General features: G+C 40.9%; 1 protein-coding gene across 1 annotated transcript in view; it reads right to left on the bottom strand.

Moving 5' to 3' along the window:
* Positions 1-21,865, bottom strand: part of mmp17a (matrix metallopeptidase 17a) — an 89,471-nt gene that overhangs the window by 38,129 nt on the left and 29,477 nt on the right. The window contains exons 2-3 of the mRNA XM_058056569.2: positions 5,048-5,180; positions 2,957-3,092 (exon numbers count right to left, since the gene is read on the bottom strand). Coding sequence (XP_057912552.2) covers positions 2,957-3,092; positions 5,048-5,180 — 269 coding nt within the window. The remainder of the gene's footprint in view (positions 1-2,956; positions 3,093-5,047; positions 5,181-21,865) is intronic.

Raw genomic sequence — 21,865 nt, 5'->3', positions numbered from 1 at the left:
TTAGAATATAAGGGTATAAATCTAAACATAAAACGTTGTTTGCATTGCAAACTATTTTCACACCCTGCATGTTTTCCACAGTCGGGTACCCACTGCAGCCTGAGGCAACGCTGCACTCTGCTGAACCGAGACGCTGACCTGTCATTTGGCAACCATCAGCCGCGCACCAAAACGAAAGCAAGTGAAGCGCTAACAAATAAAAATAGCTATCATTGTTATAGTTCCAGTGAAATCTATTATCTATTTTTCTTGCGAGACTCGAAGGATGAAATGCTGCTGACAACAAAACAGCAGGGGCAAACAAACCACAGCCCTTCAGCGCTTTCGCAGGCTACTCCGATGGACGAGGAACAAAGCGCTAATACTCTGCTTTCCCCTCGTCTTATCTGTGCCAAAACCACATAATGCAATAAATAAAGAAAGAAATAAAAACGCCACGACAACAGTCAGTGCACAATAAAAGAAGAGCAACAAGTGTGAATAAACTCAGCAATCAAGGCTCAATAAAATGTGCCTGCTGGTAGATAAAATGAACAGAGGGAGCTAACTAAGCAGCCATCAAGGCGGTGGCTTGCCAAAGTGATTATCATTTATCCCCCTCAGGCACCGCGATGTCGCTACCAAATTTTAAAGCAATCATTGCAACGGCTATAAAGACATTTTGGAAACATTGCCGACCTTGTGGCTCATCTTCTCCGGATATCATTTCACTGCGGATACAACTGACCAGGAAAAAAATGGAATATTTATTAGGCTTTATATGTCTGAACAGCCAAATTTCCCTGAAATTGTGTGCTATAAAGGGTTACAAATATTCATTTTTTCAAGATATTTACACAATTTGAATCAGACCAACACAATTGAATCATGTGTCGGCCCGGCCACAAACCACCGTGTCGCCATTGTCATAACCAATGTCTATCGTACTTTTTCAAGTCCGCATGATCTACGATATCTCTCACCACAAAATCTACATTTAAAGTCCAACCTTCATCATCAAATTGTTGTCAGTGGCTACTTTTATTTAGCACTGACACCCAATTAAAAATGTATGAACAATAGTCACTTATACATGGACCCAAACGGAAAGAATCTAACCTTTGTATACACCTCATTCCCAAAGAAAAGTGCCAATCCGAATGAATATATAATCGGATTCACAGGGGTGGAATATTCCTTTCCCTAATCCGATTGAGGTATCTTGTACCCGCTTAAAGTTGTTCTTCTTTGTGGTGTTTTTCTTCTTCTGTTGTTTTCGTGTGCATTACCGTGCATTACCGAATCTAAACCCTTCTATACTTTATTCACAAGTCCAGTTTTATTAAAAAAGAAAATATATATCTATATAGAACATTTCCTAAGTTTATTTATAAAATATTAGCAAGATTGAATTTGATCTTTTCCTGTTTAAATTTATCCCGGGTGCGTTCTTTCAGCGCATGCTCAGATATGACGTAACACGCAGATCCAGACGTTCTTCATTTTAAAAATGGAGGCCAGCAATCGGCACTAGACTGCTGAGGAAAGTTTGTTTTTGATCCAAACTAATTTCAAGACCGGACAAATGAAAAACCGGCAATACGGAGTTATTCCAACAAGTGAAAGAAAAACTCAGGTAAGTCGGTATCACGTGATGTTGATGTTTACGTTTTACTGGGCATGCCCCATTGACTATTCTTTAGACAAGAGATTGGAATATTCCTTTCCATGTATACCATTGTTTTCGGAAAGGTCATTCGGAAAGAGAAAAACTCCTCAAGTAAACGTGGCTAGTGACTCCCAATGTGTGGGATGCTTTGTTTGGGCATTGGACTCCTCGGAATGATACAAGACAGGGAAAACAGACTTCATCTTGTCAATATTGAGACAATATTGCATGAAAACTGAGACTGTGTACTAAAACCGAGGCAAAATGATTTCAGTCAAAAACCGTGTGACAAACTGGGGCGTTTGAAACCCGTGTTTTTTTTATGTACTCACGTCCCACTGCTGTTGGCAAATGAGAAATTGAACTACAAGTACGGTATTTTGCGATTGAGTTCCCATCTCTTTGCCTCGCCTGATTCCGTAGGCGAATCGGCGTCGGCCAACAAAGTTGTAAAGCCCTCTTTGCTTGCAACCAATTACTCAGCTGTTTTCCACCCAATCAAACTGCTGATGCATGGTTAGCGTGATCGTATTATTTTATCGTGTAGTGTATAAACTGTTTATTGATTCTGTGAGGGGGCCCACACCTGGAGCTCTAATCGCTGTCTGTGAGCCAAAAAAAAAAACAAACTAAAATGATTGATTACAAATAATTCTCTATTCTATATACAGGAGAAATAAGATGAAATGTAATGTTAATCTAAAGGTCTCTAGCTTGCAAGGCCAACATTGAAATCAATGTGATTCATACACGGGTATTCCCGTCATTCCGGTTCATTCAGTAAAAAGATACGTCCATTCCGTTTATTTTGGTCAATTGGTCGTTAGACTGTGATCAGCCTTGTGGAGTCAGTTCGTTCACTCATGTTCACGTTCGTTCTGACCCAACAGTGCAATAACATGTGATGACTAGTGTTGTGTCGGTCAGTCATGAACGAACTAGTTCTTTTTTGTGAACTGAATGAACAAGGTCGTTGAAAGTGTCGGTCAATCTCTCGGCCTCGGTCTTTCAGGCAGGTAACCCCACCCACTCACAGAACAAGGTGCAACGATAGGATAAGACAGGCAAGGACGCAGATAGTCCCGCCCTGCAAAAGGAACGGTGAACTGACTCTCCAGCCAATCAAAAAAAGCATTTGCAACTGAACAGATTGAACGGGTATTTTAGGGGCGGTGACCTTGTTCATTCCGTTCACAAAAAATAAGTAGTTCTTTTGACCCGTTCGTTCATGACTGACACACCACTACTATGCAACTTTCTACATGATCCGGACACAGTCCGTAGAATTGATCATTAAGCATCCTGTACCTCCAAGATAGATGCCTCTTGGTCCATTTGTTCTGAGTGTTCAGGCTTCGTTTCCTGCGGCCCATTGCCCCTTCAGGCACAGGCACGTCTGGCAGGGAGCACCTGGGAGTTTTCATGAGTCCCAATGTGGCTTGATCTGTGGGAAGACAAAAAAGATAAAAGTTGTCCCTCGCCACTTTAAATGTTGCGGTTGATTATGACCCATCATTGGTTAAAAAATTATATAATAATACAAGCGTAAAGGTGACTATAGGGGTGTTATTTGTGTTATTAGCTCTAATAATGTATAATGTGAAAAGCACATTTGACGTATTTCTGACCTAAATTAAACATTTTCAAGCATAAAAATGGCAAAACTACAATACAAATATTTTATTGACAGTCATTAAGACACATTAAAATACATGTTATAATGCGACTCTCCCAATGTTATCATGTGTGAATCTACAGTATAGTATGGCTTATTTTTTGTCTTTTATGTCTACTATATTGGTTAATACAAGTTAAAGGTGACTATAGGGGTGTTATTTCACGTCTGGAAGGCTCTAATAATGTATAATGTGAAAATGCAGATTTAAGCAAATTTGACGTATTTCTGATCTAAATTAAGCATTTTCAAGCATAAAAATGGCTAAACTACAATACAAATATCAGACAGTCAGAAGACACATTAAAATACATGTTATAATGCGACTCTCTCAATGTTATCATGTGTGAATCTACAGTATATAATGACTTATTTATTGTCTATAATATATTGCTTAATACAAGTTAAAGGTGACTATAGGGGTGTTATTTCACGTCTGGAAGGCTCTAATAATGTACAATGTGAAAATGCAGGTTTAAGCAAATTTGATGTATTTCTGATCTAAATTAAGCATTTTCAAGCATAAAAAAGGCTAAACTACAATACAAATATCAGACAGTCAGAAAACACATCAAAATACATGTTATAATGCGACTCTCCCAATGTTATCATGTGTGAATCTACACTATATTATGGCTTATTTTTTGTTTTATATATTGCTTAATACAAGTTAAAGGTGACTATAGGGGTGTTATTTCACGTCTAGGAGGCTCTAATAATGTGTAACATGAAACTGCAGATTTATTTATATTTATATGTATTTCTGACCTAAATTAAGCATTTTCAAGCATAAAAATGGCTAAACTACAATACAAATACAACGCAGTCAGAAGACACATTAAAATACATGTTATAATGCGACTCTCCCAATGTTATCATGTGTGAATCTACACTATATTATGGCTTATTTTTCGTCTTATATATTGCTAAATACAAGTTAAAGGTGACTATAGGGGTGTTATTTCACGTCTAGGAGGCTCTAATGATGTGTAACGTGAAACTGCAGATTTATTTATATATTTATATGTATTTCTGACCTAAATTAAGTTAAGATAAATGAATTATTTCAAGCATAAAAATGGCTAAACTACAATACAAATACAACGCAGTCAGAAGACACATTAAAATACATGTTATAATGCGACTCTCCCAATGTTATTATGTGTGAATCTACAGTATATTATGCTTATTTTTTATTTCTTTTATGTCTCCTATATTGGTAAATACAGGTTAAAGGTGACTATAGGGGTGTTATTTCACGTCTAGAGGGCTCTAATGATGTTAAAAACAGTATTTAGAATGTCACAAACAAGTTCTCTTTTTAGCTTAAAATAATTGTTGTTGTTTCTGATGCAGCTTTATCGTTTGAGCAATCAGGTTCTTATTCGCGGACGACCATACATTAACGTTGCTAACACATGTACTGTCTTAAAGTGAATATCTCTCTCTAGCTCTCTGCACCCCCTCCAGTCATGCGTCGTGAGCTGGGCAAGCGGTAGGTGTGAAAAAGAATTGCATGGAGGGGAGTATGAGGATTTACGGCGTAATGTTTACGAGAGAGAGCAGGATGTGCACTTATCATGCTTAGACCGTCACCATGTTTTATTCACCTCAGTGTAATCTCCAGAGAGATTATAAATTTGCATTCAGATCTAACTCTGCTTGACACATGCTGTAGCCATGCGGTAAGCACGCGCACGCAAACACACAACGCGGCCGCATACCAAAGACTCCGGTCTCCTTGAGCCCTCCAAACTTCTGCATGGCTTTGATGGCTTTGGTCAGGGCCTCCTTTGTCTGAAGCTGCCCTGTCACGGGGTCGGGGGGTGGGAGGTAACCAAACTTGCTCAGCCAGTCCTGGGGGGGAGAAAATGCTTGACATGAACTTTCTAGGCTGACGTACTGTAGCTGTTGAGGAGATCGAACACCTGATCGGGTTTACTGTTTGACATGATGTGATTCTATTCACCATTGGAGAGAAACGGGGCATGGATGAGTTCATCACAATATGACAGCAACAGAATATAATAGTGAATATGATTCATTTGTTATTACGGATCTAGGGTTTTATACATGCAAAACAGCAGGTGGCGACAAAGGCATATATCTGTATTGGATAATCGGTACGTGACAAAAAATTTAAAAAAATAAAAATAAAAAAATCATAAAATAAAGTTGGCGGCACGGCTAGGAAGACCAGGGTTCGATTCCACCCTCTGCCATCTCTGTGTGGAGTTTGCATGTCCAAAAAAAAAAAAAAATAAAAATAATAAATAATAATTGGCCACTCCAAATTGTCCATAGGTATGAATGTGAGTGTGAATGGTTGTTTGTCTATATGTGCCCTGTGATTGGCTGGCCACCAGTCCAGGGTGTACCCCGCCTCTTGTCCCAAGACAAGAAAATGAATGAATGAAAAATGAATAAAGTTTTTTTTAAAAACTTACATTATACTAGGAAAGCAGGAAGTGAACAAATGTAACAGTTACTGATTGTAAAAGTACCAGATGGAGGGGTAGGATTTAGTAAGCTTCTTCCTACTACTTTTGGACATGTGGAACTGGGAATTGATTATGTGATGCATTCAATTGTAATCTGATGCATGTTCAAATGAAATTAAACCATTACCATTACCATAACGACATAATGATGTTTGGATGCCAGTGTTACATTGGGCAAAATAATTGTGGGTAGTCGCCATCATGGATATCGGCATGGACGTGTTGTCCTTTATTAGACAGCAAACTAAACAGCAATAATAACATAAACAAACAACAAAGCCTTCAAGGTGAGTCTAAGATGGATGCCACTGGTGTCTACGTTGACTGACAGCAGCAATGGAAAGCCCGCCGGATCTGCAATTTATGGTTGTATATTTTTTGCGCTCAGTTAGTTCTTCCCCTTGCTTTAAATGCACATGTTTACGCCACGCCGGGAAGAGCGGTGCAGCTGAGGCTGTGTTTATGCTGATGAGTCGTCGCAGTGATATTTCTGTACTCATTTTGCCATGAAATTGCATTTGTGTTAAAACCTGCCCAAGCCTTTTCTTATCGCAATTCATCACTGGGCAATTTAGCTGTTTTTTTGTTGCTAGAAGCGTACATGCGAAGACATCCCCAAAATGACAAATCATCTTCCTAGTTATGCTTGGCCTCTTTCATTTATGCAAATAGTTTTCATCTACTGCAGGTTCAGTATGCCAGCTGTTGCGGTGCCAATAAATCAGCTTCCTGTTTATTCTGACACTGACAGCATATTTCTAATCTGGAATTAATATCCAGAGTTTAGTGGATTAGCCGTTTTAGCCTTCAGGTGCCTCTCGCGTTTGGTCTTCAGCCCAAGCCCTTTGCTTGCGTCTGCATGAATTGTTGCTCTCTTCAACTATTTTACACAATAACATATTGAGCGGTTCAGTAATTATGTTCAGCATTATGACTTTACTGTCTGGCTACTGGAATGCAAAGAGTGCTCCTCCCAGTTTGTGTGGAAGTGGTACGTTTCTAATCTTACTTTGTCCCAGTCTGTTTGAAACCCTTTTTTAAGTGTCGAATAAACAAATTGGAGGCTAACTCATTAGCTCGTTAGCATGCTATGTTTGAAGCGGCAGCCGCTTTTTGCACCCCTGCAGGTATCCTGTAGCCTGTGCATTACAGGTGTGCAATGTGTTGTAAACAAACAATAAAAACAGTGTAAAGTTGACTATAGGGATGTTATTTCATGTCTATGGTGCTCTATGAGTGTACTATGAGTGAAAAAATTGAATCCTACTTTGTGGAAATTCACTTATCGCTTGATTTGCTCAAATTTGCTCAAACCCACCGACAGTACAATACTGATATTTTCACCTTATTGGAGCGTTTTTCGGAGCTAATTTTTGACGTTTTCGGATTTATCGCTATGATGTCATAATCCCGCATATCAACCCAATGTTTAATGTGTAGTATTTTGTCATTTAATACACACGTTTTACACAACTACATGTCACCACATGTTGAATATGTGTCGCAAAAAAGCCTATCCCAGAGCTAATGCTTGGGGTTTCTGCTTGAACTTGTGCTGGTATCTCGTGTGATGTCATGCATAACAATTTTAGTTTTGCTGGCATAATTTCCCCCAAAACATTGCTTAAATTCCAAACTGCATGACCTCAGGGGCGTTAGATTCCCTGGACCCACAGTCAAGCAAGGGCATCAGGGTGACTTAGGAACATGACTTGCTGTGGCAGAAACCCGAAAGTGAAGAAGACAAATAGAAATAGATTTCCACGCCAAGGATGCACATGCAACCTTAATTACCCTGACTAGCCCTGTGATGGAATTCTGAGAAGTAGCCTCCTTCATCGACTTGAGTGGAGCCAGATATCTTGGCTTGTCGATGAAGCCAAAGCACTCAGGGTCAGGAGTAACATAATGATTGTCATTCCATGGGTCTCGGTTCGCCATGGCGGCCGGCATGCGCAAGAAGACCGTGACACAAAAGCAGCCAAATTAACTTCTGCCATCATCCATTTTACTGGACACACCCCATCCTGGTCCTGTTCTATTCTATCCATTCACGGGACGATGCCTTTTTGAAAAGTCACTATCCTTCCTGGCATGCTTAAATAGTACATTTTGCAAATTGCTTTCTTCCAGTCAGAGTATATTCATGGGTGTTACGGTAAAGTCTCGTTATATCGATATTCTTGGGAGTCGGAAAAAATACCGATATAACCGGACTATCCATATATCCGATCCTGCGCCGAACTGCATTAAAAGTGGGCAATAATGCACTCGACATTGTTCTATAGTATAGAACAATGCCACGAACGCCAGCATGTACATATGAAAAACAGTGATTATTGCAATTTGTACGCTTGTGTCTTCGTTGGAATAGGTGTGTATGCTATGTCAGTTGGTTCTTCTGTTGCAGGCATGTGTTTAGCCAGCTATGTGGGGCGGGTTGAGCTTTTTGGTATTGAAATCCTTAAGCAAAGATTGATTTAAGCTGCTTTTGTATCGATATAAGCAGACCAAATTGGCTGGCGGGAGATGAAAAGGGCATCGTAGTAACCGGATTATCATAATAACCGGGTATCGTACTAACGGAACTAATTATATCATAAAAGACTAGAAATTTGCCGGGAAATGAAAATAGTATCGTAATAAGTAGTAATTCGTTATAACCGATATCGATATAACGAGACTTTACTGTATATTCATTTACAGTAGTTTGCTTTTAGTCAATTACCATTGGTAAACCGATGAGCTGACCTCTTTCTGTTTTATTCAAATGGATTCTTGCTGCTCCTGTTTGCATCATATGGCTGCTTTCGCTTTCGGCTACACTCCGTGATCCATGTCAGACACCGGCGTAATGATGGATGAATTGATCGCTAACAATTCAGTCGCTGTGTGAAATTGCACCACTTGTCCTCAACCACCGGAGGCACTGTTGATTCAGTCGCAACTTTTTTCCCCAAGGAAAAAGGGTGTTTATACTTGCTGGCCACAAACCGAGCTTTTCTTCCTGTCGCTTCCAGAGCAGCGAATTCAATCCTGTTTCAATATACATATTTATATAATAAATTAAAATATTTTTCAAAAAAAAAGTTTGCATGTTCTCCCTGTGCATGCGTGGGTTTTCTCCGGGTACTCCGGTTTCCTCCCACATTCCAAAAACATGCTAGGTTAATTAGCCACTCCAAATTGTCCATAGGTATGAATGTTAGTGTGAATGGTTGTTTGTCTATATGTGCACTGTGATTGGCTGGCCACCAGTCCAGGGTGTACCGCGCCTCTGGGATAGGTTCCAGCATCCCCACGACCCTCGTGAGGATAAGCAATAGAAAATGAATGAATGATAAAAAGAGGCTTGGCTTTATATTCCAAAGCGTATGTGCTTAATTGAACATTAATTTCCCCCAACCTTCATTAAGGAAACGCAGTCAAACACCCATCCTTAATTAATGTTACCCAAGTGTGACTCCAAATCATTTGATCATGAGTCACACTCACAGTGTCAAACTGTGATTAATTCCATCATCCCAGCATTGCCGAAGCAAAGGATGCTTTGTAAGTCGAAATGCATGCTATATATATCGCAGATATTTGATTATCTTTGATGCGGGAATGCAAATGGAAAGGCGTGTGTGAAGCCAGCGTTTCCCTCGCCTGCCGAAACAGAAAATGTCGTCCACTGTAATGAAGGAACTCCAGCTGCCCGTGTAAGTTTAGTGTTTTAATCTGTGATTAAGTGTGGCACGAGTGGGCCCACGCAGATGGCCGAGACTTGCAGTCTTCTTTAATCATGCATTATTTAGACGTACAGACGCAGACAAACATAAGAGCACAAAATGATGGCCAAGACTTAGCTTTTGATGATCGAGGAAACACTCACATGTTGGTGTTTCCTGTGTTGCGCCTGGCAAGGAAATGAATGCTTTAGATCGGATTATTATCCCGGGGTCACAGAGCAAAACTAGATTTATTATTTTGAGATATCTGATTTATATATGAATTTTCCAGTACAGCGCAAATTATCTGCAGAATTGATGTTACGGAACAGTTCATGTATATAAACAATGTAATTGTGACGGGGCTCCACATTACATTACAAGTGTTATGACCATAGATGTTCAACGTACTGTACTGAAAGGGGGTGGATGTGGATCTGCTTCTCTAAAATGGACAGCCATAAAAGCATAACCAGCATGTTCTCATTGCTGACAATTCCTTCTTCCAATAAGCATGCCTCTCGCTCCCCTGATATTGAATTAAAACCGTGTCAACATGACTAGCAGCTGACGTTCCACCTGTTTTTTTCAAGCGCTTTAGCTTTATGTGCCAACACTAAATCGGTGGCTAAAAACGTGCTTGTTTTTCCTCTGTGGGACAAAGTGAAAGAGTGAAATCATTTATGCCTCTCATTAGCACAGATCCTAGCGAGTTCCCTGTTGAGAAAAGATAAACGTGGGAAGCTGTACTGCACAGGTGTCCACCCATTACCCAGTGGCCCCGATGGGGCCTGTGTCAATCATGCACCTTTTTCTTCCAAATGTGTTTATTCTTTCATTCATTCATTCATTTTCTGCCGCTTATCCTCACTAGGGTCACGGGGGGGGGGGGGCATTTTTAGATTTTTCATCTGCAGTCCCTGAATTATTGTCTTCCAAATGTATTTTTTGTTAATATTCTGGCGGATCTGGAACTTATTTATTGGGTTTTCGTACATTTTGCGCCTCCGTTTCTGATGTGGCAACTTTCAGGCTGAAAAAGGGTCCTAAGACTGAGACATTGTCAACTGGTGGGTCTCAACCATCCTGGGTCTTAATCTTGTGCTTGTATTCTGATGGGATTTTTTTTTTCCCCCAGCGGAAATGTGCATGCGCGTCTGTTTCATAAAACAATGGCAAACAGAGTGAGACCTCTTGTTGCTTCCACCCCATCCAGTTTCCCCATCTGGGAACAAAAAATCTACACATCGAGATGCAAAAGAAATGCAGCTCCTTAACAGAGTTGAAAAGCCAGCTTTTCAAGAAATGCTGCAAAGGTCCAAGAGACAGTATGAATTGCTTGAGAAAATGCACGTCACAAAAACCAGCTCCCTAACAGTGAAAGATAACATTGATTCATTATTTTTGTATCGTTTATCCTCACAAGAGTCGCGGAGGTGCTGGAGCCTATCCCAGCTGTCTTTGGGCGTCAGGCGGGGTACACCCTGGACTGGTGGCCAGCCAATCACAGGGCACATATAGACAAACAACCATTCACACTCACATTCATACCTATGGACAATTTGGAGTGGCCAATTAACCTAGCATGTTTTTGGAATGTGGGAGGAAACCGGAGTACCCGGAAAACACCCACGCATGCACGGGGAGAACATGCAAACTCCACACAGAGATGGCCGAGGGTGGAATTGAACTCAACTCTCCTAGCTGTGAGGTCTGTGCGCTAACCACTCGACCGCCGTGCAGCCACTTTATTCTTTCATTTTGACAGAAAATTACGTGAAGTTCTTCTAAGCCAGTGATTCCCAAAGTGTGGACCGCGGCCCCCTGGTGGGCCGTGGTGGTACTTCCGGCGGGCCATGAGAGGTCATTAAAACTCTGATTCATTATTTTTTTAATTATTTTTATTGTAAAATATTTATTGCACGATAATAAAAAATATTTATAAGCCTAAGTAATAACCTATTGAGTGTTATTGACCTGTCACAATATTTTAGGAACCTTATACAGTTTATGATTGGAACGTAGCTCTCTGGTCATCATGCCAGTCTTGAATGCAGTTATGAAAAGTATGAGAATTAATTAGAATAAAAGTTTCGGCTTCCCTTAATTCCCCTGCTTTCATTTCAATCCTGAATAATAATAATAATAATAATAATAATAATAATAATAATAATAATAATAATAATAATAATAATAATAATAATAATAATAATAATAATAATAATAATAATAATAATAATAATAATAATAATAATAATAATAAATTAATTATGGAAAAATAATTGTTAGAAAGCCCATAATTTACATTGCATTGTATGTTCAGCTTTGAGTGCCGTTTGTCCTACGGTGTTCAGTGGTCAGTAAAAGCACCACAATGCGGGACGTTTTTTTCAGTTGAACAATTCATAGATCTCTGAGCCTTATTGCGCCTCATACATCATATCACCAGGCTGATGCTGTGCGTGAATGCATAGACGTGAGTTTTTGGCTTTATTGTGGGAGCTGTGGAGTAGTTTGGGCACCCTTTTCACAAAGTTAGACTCCCTTGTTCATCGCTGCTAATATCAGTATATCAGTATTTAAGCTAGCTATGATTAACGGTTATTCTAGTGAGTGTCATGTTTGCTTGGTTTCTTTGTTGAATTTCTGTGTGTAGCGTGCCTTTAGCTCATCATTATACAGTAAAGTCTCGTTATATTGATATTCTCGGGAGTCGGAAAAAATACCGATATAACCGGACTATCCATATATCCGATCCTGCGCCGAACTGCATTAAAAGTGGGCAATAATGCACTCGACATTGTTCTATAGTATAGAACAATGTCGAGCAGCTTAAATCAATCTTTGCTTAAGGATTTCAATACCAAAAAAGAACACGGCGAACGGCTGCTTCCAGTCAACTTTATTTTTCACACTTCCACCACCAGAGCACAGCACACACACCGATTCCCGCACTTCCTGGTTCACAGGTCATATGAAAAACAGTGATTATTGCAAGCGATAAAAAGATATCTGAATACAACACAATTAAATACATGTATTTGTACGCTTGTGTCTTCGTTGGAATAGGTGTGTATGCTATGTCAGTTGGTTCTTCTGTTGCAGGCATGTGTTTGGCCAGCTATGTGGGGCGGGTTGAGCATGACCTGTGAATCAGGAAGTGCGGGAATCGGTGTGTGTGCTGCGCTCTGGTGGTGGAAGTGTGAAAAATAAAGTTGACTGGAAGCAGCCGTTCGCCGTGTAGGAACAATTACCGGGTGTCCTCCAAATGAGAACAAATTCATCACTTTAAAAAAAAGTCTGTGGGCAGACAAACAAATACCTCAACTTCCTAAGGCCACAGAGGACGCTAGAGCAGGGGTCTCAAAAATGCGGCCCGTGGGCCAAATGTGGCCCGCAGGACACTAGTTTGAGGCCCCCGCCTTGATATGAAAGTTTAATGTTAGTGCGGCCCACGCAAGTTTGATATGGATGCTGTATGGTATCATGTACCCAGAAAAAATTATTACGTTTGATTCATGTTCATGTTAAAGGTTAAATAACTGTTAATAGTTATCCTCCCTATCCGTGTGGAAGTGGTAAGTTTTTGGCTATTTAAGTTTAAAGGAAATAACTTGAAGGCTACCGTTTAGGTGGCTAGCTCTCTAGTTTGCAAGTTAGCATGTGTCTCAAGACCCTGCAGTTGCGCAATATGTTGCGCAATATGTAAATAAAAAGAGTATAAATGTGACTATAGTCGTGTTTTGTCATGTCTACAGGGCTCTAATAATGCTTTGTTCATTTTAATCTGAAAAAAAATATTTGTCTACCTACCAGCTTTTTTATTATTTGCCATTTTATTATTATTATTATATTTATTTATTACTGATTGATTGATTTGATTGATTGATTTGTTTATTTATTTTTCATTTTATTTTGTGCAGAAAAATAAAACTTAAGATATTTGAGAACAGTGGAATGTTTTATCAGAGCTTTTATTGTAGAAAATCGGAACCAATTATAAAACGCAATTCTGCCACCTTGTGGTCATTTTTCAGCTTCAAACTTTACCAACATGTGGAGTTGCATCATTACCTCTGAGTTAAAATAGCATAGGCAAAATAATTATTTAGTTTACCTGTTTTTTTTTTAAACTGTGTTTGGTTATAACTTGGCCGGCACGGCATTCTAGTGGTTAGCGCACAGACCTCACAGCTAGGAGACCAGGTTCAATTCCACCTTCAGCCATCTCTTTGTGGCGTTTGCATGTTCTCCCCGTGCATGCGTGGGTTTTCTCCGAGTACTCCAAATTGTCCATAGGTATGAATGTGAGTGTGAATGGTTGTTTGTCTATATGTGCCCTGTGATTGGGCACAGCACCCCCGTGACTCTCGTGAGGGTAAGTGGTAGAAAATTAATGAATGGTTTTAACTTAATATTCTGTCCCCTCGTTGAGGGCACGACTGTATAACTAAAAATGTGTTGCAACGTTATTAAAATGTAATCACCGAAAATCATCATCTATCCCACACATTCTCCATGCTTCTTAAGCTTCTCTCTCGTTCACGTACGTGGGAATGAAATCGTCCAATGATTTATATACATTCTATTTCATGCTACATTATCTTATGAATAAAATTAGTTGCCTCGGAAATGTGATCCCAGTGATATCGCAACTATAAACCTTTTTTATTTTATTTTATTGATATTCGTGCAGGGCTGCACGGCGAACGAGTGGTTAGCATGCATGCATCGGCCATCTCTGTGTGGAGTTTGCATGTTCTCCCCGTGCATGCGTGGGTTTTCTCCGGGTACTCCGGTTTCCTCCCACATTCCAAAAACATGCTAGGTTAATTAGCCACTCCAAATTGTCCATAGGTATGAATGTGAGTGTGAATGGTTGTTTGTCTATATGTGCCCTGTGATTGGCTGGCCACCAGTCCAGGGTGTACCCCGCCTCTCGCCCCAAGACAGCTGGGCTAGGCTCCAGCACCCCCTTGACCGTCATGAGGATAAGCAGTATAAAATGAATGAATGAATGATATCAGTGCATAGTTTCCGCATGGTTTCAGCATCTTCTAGCAATCCATCTTCACCAACCCCATCCTTAAATTTGTGCATGTCTAACGGCTGACTCATCCAAGAGAATAGATCCTTGTCTTCCAGCTGGTCTGGATGGTGTTTTTATGCAGGCTGGCAACAGTGAAGGCTTTACAACTTAGTGTCAAAAAGGGAGAAAGCGCGAACCTCGGCAAGGCCAGTGACAAACAGCATTCTGTATTTAGCGTAAAAGCTCATCCTCCTTGCGAGAGACCCCGACATCATGGAAGAATTTTCCTCCCCACAAAAGGTCAAAGTGCCCCCTGACTTTCCCCAATGCCCTTATAAAGCTCAGCTTGTTTTGTCCTTCCTGTTGGTGAGATCTTCCACGCAACAAAGCATCTGTTTTTCTCAGTGAGCAGCTTCTAAGAGCCTTTAAATGTGCTCACCGGGATACAACACAACCTAACATTTCAATAGTCATAGTCAGTGAGTTTAGTGCAGGGGTGGGCAAATATTTTGACTCGTGGGCCGCATTGAGTTAAGAAAATTTTGTTAAGAAAATTTTCCTTGAATTATTCCGTAAAAGTGTTATACTATCAGCTGTATGTTCTCATGTCCCTTTTTTCAGGAGCACTTTAAACATCAGACCACATCAAACTATGTAATTTCATTTGACAGTTTTCCAATTTACAAGTCATGTTGCAAGTTTGTATGTTAAAAGTTGAAATAAGCGACTGGCGGGCCGGATTCAAACGCTTGGTGGGCCGCATGTGGCCCCCGGGCCATTGTTTGCCCACCCCTGGTTTAGTGAGTTTAATTCCAATTGTATATTTTGGCACTGTGAGGTCTAGCACTGAATAGACAGCCCTCGAAGCTTATTTAATCCTACCCAATCGTTTGTTCACTTCCTGTATTCAATGTACATGATTGACTTAGAGTCAGGGGCATCGGGCAAAGTCAAAGTCAACCCCAGGACCAAGTCAAAGTGCACCATGGCCACCCATCCCCAACTCCCCTCTACAACATGTAGCATCGGCTACATTAGTTTTTACAATCGCTTTTCCCTGCCTTAAGGCAGGAGTCACATCAGTAGCCTCGTCCCCCAGAGGCAACAGGACTGCATTTTGACTACTTTGACCAATGTGAAGAAAGTCAGAACCGACTGTGTGGGTGAAACCTGTCAGACAGGGTGCTCACGTGGGTGGCGAGAAGGAGAAAAAGACTCAAAAACATGACCCACAAATTCACAGGTGGGGATTTTGGAGGGCGACCAGGCACGGGGCAATGCACCTCCCCTGCCACCAGATGTTTGGTCTTAGGCCCATCTCAGATAACGCACTCCCTACACTTGTCCATATTTAGCTCAAAACCCACAGGACCCCACTCGAGTTCCCAAAACGGGCCTTTGATTGGGAATGGTGGACGTCACGGCGTACAAAAACAATCTGACATGAGATCCGTTGTCAAAAACAACGTGAATAAGACCAGGGAGACAAAAAGTGACTGCAGAGTCGAACTCTCAGGCGAAAACTCTCCAGGAACATGGATGAGCGGGCGCGGCATTTTGCTCCTCTTTAGAAGCCAAGCGCAACCCGAGCATGACCCAAGTCAAAGAGTCAAAGCAGTTACCATCCGAGAGCGAAGCAGGAACCCATGAAAGAGTTCACACAAGCTGCTAGCTTGAAGGTGGCAGGCCGTAGTCCGGTGCACCTGCACACCCGAAACCTTCCCCAGTGCTGACCAGAGCTCCGACATGAACCGGGGGTCCCCCGTTTGACATGGAATCTGACGGCAAGCCAAAACGTGCAACTCAGGTTGACCCAGACGCATGTGGGCCATGTCCGTGGCGATAGTGGAAGATAAGGGTGGGCGAGGAAGGCAGTGTTTGCGAGGGCGGACTTAGCCTGTTTATTGCCCTCAGACATCATAAATATACAGTCTTATACAATAATGGACACGGCTGGAAACATATGCAACCGTAGCGCTCTTTGAAGCAGTTGGACAGCTTTCCTTACTGCTACAAATTCTTTACTTGAAAGTATTCCACTATGGTGATGTACCCAGCAACGACAGCGTGCGTGATTATATCAAGAGCACATGATAAGTAAAAATGAAAGCAGTAGGAAAATACGCAATTGCCTGAGGAAATGGAGTATTTGGTTCACCTGGGCAAGGTGAGGATGTGATCATGTGATCAAGATAAGGGAATAAGCATAATACTAAAAGTCCACTGGGTCGGTACCAGTTGGTGCCAGTTCACGCCTATGCAATTTTCTGTGGCGCCTAGTGTCACCAATAAGGTGCCTAGTGGCTCAAACTGCCTCCCAACTGGCTCATGGTGGCCCGTAACGCAGGCAAAAATTGAGTTTGGTGGCAAGAAATTTTTTAAAATGTTGAAAATCTTCACATCGGCGCTAAGTGTCCACCAAGTGGAACCAAATGTCGCAAACAATCCGCCTATTGGAATCCACTGGAATGTAATGGCTAGCCAAGTTTCGGCAACGATGCTAGGAGTCCATTGGGCTGGTGCCAGTTGGTGCCAGTTCACGCCTATGCAATTTTCTGTGGTGCCTAGTGTCACCAATAAGGTGCCGAGTGGCTCAAACTGCCTCCCAACTGGCTCATGGTGGCCCGTAACGCAGGCAAAAATTGAGCAAGAAAAGTTTTAAAATGTTGAAAATCTTCACATCGGCGCTAAGTGTCCACCAAGTGGAACCAAATGTCGCAAACAATCCACCTATTGGAATCCACTGGAATGTAATGGCGCTAGCCAAGTTTCGCCAATGATGCTAGGAGTCCATTGGGCTGGTGCCAGTTGGTGCCAGTTCACGCCTATGCAATTTTCTGTGGCGCCTAGTGTCACCAAAAAGGTGCCGAGTGGCTCAAACTGCCTCCCAACTGGCTCATGGTGGCCCGTAACGCAGGCAAAAATTGAGCAAGAAAATTTTTAAAATGTTGAAAATCCTTGCATCGGCGCTAAGTGTCCACCAAGTGGAACCAAATATCGCAAACAATCCACCTATTGGAATCCACTGGAATGTAATGGCGCTAGCCAAGTTTCGCCAATGATGCTAGGAGTCCATTGGGCTGGTGCCAGTTGGTGCCAGTTCACGCCTATGCAATTTTCTGTGGCGCCTAGTGTCACCAAAAAGGTGCCGAGTGGCTCAAACTGCCTCCCAACTGGCTCATGGTGGCCCGTAACGCAGGCAAAAATTGAGCAAGAAAATTTTTAAAATGTTGAAAATCCTCGCATCGGCGCTAAGTGTCCACCAAGTGGAACCAAATGTCGCAAACAATCCGCCTATTGGAATCCACTGGAATGTAATGGCGCGAGCCAAGTTTCGCCAACGATGCTAGGAGTCCATTGGGCTGGTGCCAGTTGGTGCCAGTTCGCGCCAAAGATTATGTGATTGGCGTGTAGTGGCTTGATGTGTCAATTTTCTCATGTATTCCAAAAAATGAAACAATATTTTCTCAAAAAAATTTCTGCCACAATTTTGCCTCCATTTGTGTACATTGTCAGGTTAGCGTGCAATTATGGCGTGTGTTGTTAGCACACTGAGAGTCCAACTGTCCTCTTGTGGTAGTTTTTACCACAAAGCGTCCATCATGTTAGCATCCTATGAGCTAGCTTACAAATGGCATCCAGACCCGGACGTTACGTCTATGAACACGTTCCCAATTGTAGTCCCGTCAAGAATCACGTCACCAATGAAGGTTAAAGAAGCCTTAAACGCTCATTCATCATTTATATGCATTTTCAATTGTTTTCTGCATGTAAAATTAGAATTGTAAAACAATAAAATTGTGTTTTCGGCATTCTGGAACACATTCATTGGGAAATGGGAAAACATGATTTGGTTAACATCAATAAAGGTTGCTAACCAAGGTTCCACTGTATTCAGTGTGCTTTGTGATTCATTTACATTGCTTCCTATAGAAATAAAATGTTTCAGCTTTGGTATAATTCATTTTTTGGAACGGAACCAATGATGTATCATTCCGCCGATGTATTCTTCCACCATGCAACTAGTTCTCCTCATCTTCTTGTACAATATGAATAATTTATTGGAGCACATTGGTAACCAGGGAACGAGCCAAGGATTTCCTGTTATTTCCCCACCAATATGCTGTATAACTGCTGTGCTACACTTTACAAAATATCCTCCGTTATAAGTTTATCAGCTGTACTTATAATGAGGTGACTTAAAGCTGAACTTTAAACTCCATTTTTTGCTTCTAGGCCAAAAACAGTAAATGTGAAGAACTCTTTTTTTCGGTGCAGTTACTATTGCTGTAGTTCACGGAAACCGCTGTATGATCTTTGGAGTCATTTAGTGCGTATATGGTGCCAACACCTTGGGATGTGCTAAAGGCACTTTTGAAGTCAAAACACTGTAAACAAAATACTGGACGTAAACGAGCAGGAAATGTGTTGTTTTGGCCCAGATCCCACATATAGCTGCTTGGTGTTAAATCTGTGTGAAATTAAACACTGCTTCTCTGTGTGCACGACACCAACAGCATATGTTGACTCCTGAGGTCATGCTTAATCAGAGATGTTCCTTCGCTCCGTGTGTGTGTGTATGTGTGTATGAGAGAGAGAAAGAAACAATCACACTTGCAAGTGTGATGAGTGTGGGTGAGAACAGGGAGAGAACACACATTTTGTAATCAAATTGAGATTTAGCGCTTTTGAGGATACAAGTGCAAAAGGTGTGAATTGGTTTAAAAGCATCAGGGTCGTTCTCCTGAGACGGGTACCAAAAGCGTCAAGCATAAAGTATCACTTGTTCTGTGTCAGGTTGTGAGGAAAAACTTGCCACGTGTTTGTTACACGCGCAATATTGCTCACGAACGCAAACCAAGGCAAAATTTTAGCATCAGTTTTGGATGTTAACCAGAAACGGGCGCTGTTGTATTATTTACATTCACAGCTCAAATTGATGGGGAGCCCCCCAGGAAATTATTTTGATGGGTAAAAAAACAAAAACAAACAAACCCCGAAATGGTTTAGTATCTAATCTAATTCCTGATGGAGGTGTCTTCATTAAGGTTTAACAGCTGATAATGGCAACTCAATCTGAGAAATTATGTCACGACTTAAAGCATGACTTAAGTTTTTCTGTGTATATACATCAACAATATTGTGCGTTTGTTGTGTGATAGCGGTCCATGGGAATATTTGCACAGTGCAGTGGTACCTTGGTTAACGTGTTTCTGGTTAACATCCAAAACTGATGCTAAAATTTTGCCTTGGTTTGCGTTCATGTGCAATATTGCACATCTAACAATTACCCATCTTGTATCACAGAGTATATTTTTATATGGTTATAGTCTGTGTGCCACGCCCCTTGCAGTCACTCCAAAAACTACGACAGTCAGCATTGTCATATTGATGCCTATGAAGGTTTAACAGCTGATAACGGCGACTCAATCTGAGAAATTATGTCACGACTTAAAGCATGACTTAGATTTTCCGTGTATATACATCAACGATATTGTGCGTTTGTTGTGGGAAAATGATAGCGGTCCATGGGGATATTTGCACAGTGCAGTGGTACCTTGGTTAACGTGTTTCTGGTTAACATCCAAAACTGATGCTAAAATTTTGCCTTGGTTTGCGTTCATGTGCAATATTGCACATCTAACAAATACTCATCTTGTATTACGGAGTATATTTTTATATGGTTATAGTCTGTGTGCCACGCCCCATGCAGTAACTACAAAACTACGACAGTCAGCATTGTCATATTGATGCCTATGAAGGTTTAACAGCTGATAATGGCGACTCAATCTGAGAAATTATGTCACGACTTAAAGCATGACTTAGATTTTCCGTGTATATACATCAACGATATTGTGCGTTTGTTGTGGGAAAATGATAGCGGTCCATGGGACTATTTGCACAGTGCAGTGGTACCTTGGTTAACGTGTTTCTGGTTAACATCCAAAACTGATGCTAAAATTTTGCCTTGGTTTGCGTTCATGTGCAATATTGCACATCTAACAAATACTCATCTTGTATTACGGAGTATATTTTTATATGGTTATAGTCTGTGTGCCACGCCCCTTGCAGTCACTCCAAAAACTACGACAGTCAGCATTGTCATAATGATGCCTATGAAGGTTTAACAGCTGATAACGGCGACTCAATCTGAGAAATTATGTCACGACTTAAAGCATGACTTAGATTTTCCGTGTATATACATCAACGATATTGTGCGTTTGTTGTGGGAAAATGATAGCGGTCCATGGGAATATTTGCACAGTGCAGTGGTACCTTGGTTAACGTGTTTCTGGTTAACATCCAAAACTGATGCTAAAATTTTGCCATTTTGCACATCGAACAAATCTTGTATTATGGAGTATATTTTTATATGGTTATAGTCTGTGTGCCACGCCCCATGCAGTAACTACAAAACTACGACAGTAGTCATAATGATGCCTATAAAAATATCCAAATAAAATAACATTCATAACTTGCGCTCTTCATATCATCCTAGTTAGATTCTATCACTACAGCTATGAGCTGTGTTAACCTTCGATAAACCGATATATCCATTATAGTGACAGGCCTAGAGCCCTGTATACATGAAATAACACCCCTATAGTCAACTTGACACCTATGTTACCCAATAGAGTAGCATAGAGAAATAAGCTATCTTAGACATAAATAAGATGAAATTGACTCATTCGGCCATGCTCTACACTGCTAACCTGCTGCTAGCACTCGGCTAACGGGTAGCTCCAGCTTGCTGATAAACACGAAACCGCAATCCTTTATGAATGAATTTATTTTTGTTCAAACAGACATGTAGCGAAGGATTTCTATTCATCATTAACTATGTATTCCTATGCTATCCCTTTTATTATGCATTTTTATTTATTCCCTTACTTTAAACTGCATAAGTGACGACATGTAAAAGGTACAGTGTCAATGAATTATCAGGAGTAAATATGTAGAAGGGCTTCTTCATAAACCTTTTCAGGCATATTGAATTGTGCAAATTCAATTCAAAACCACATGATGCTGCTTTACCACACCTTTTTATAAAATAAATCAATAAAAAATGATCCACAACGACAATAGTTACACAGTAATGACATAACAAAGTATCGTTTTTGCTCATGCACCGTGGAGCCAAAGCTGTCAGGTCGGGGCTGGTAAAGCATCGGTCGTATTTAAAGCAGTGCAGTTGATTAAGAGAGAAAGATGACATGAGAGTTCTTAGTGTTTTGCGAAGTGTTTTAAGTGTGCTATAACCTTTTTGCATTGCACCACAGCGCCTTCCATCCCAAAAGG

This window comes from Doryrhamphus excisus, linkage group LG10 (genome assembly GCF_037039965.1).
Source record: "Doryrhamphus excisus strain RoL-2023G ecotype Guam linkage group LG10, RoL_Dexc_Guam_v1.1, whole genome shotgun sequence".
Taxonomy (NCBI): domain Eukaryota; kingdom Metazoa; phylum Chordata; class Actinopteri; order Syngnathiformes; family Syngnathidae; genus Doryrhamphus; species Doryrhamphus excisus.
This window is presented reverse-complemented; position numbering and strand designations above follow the sequence as displayed.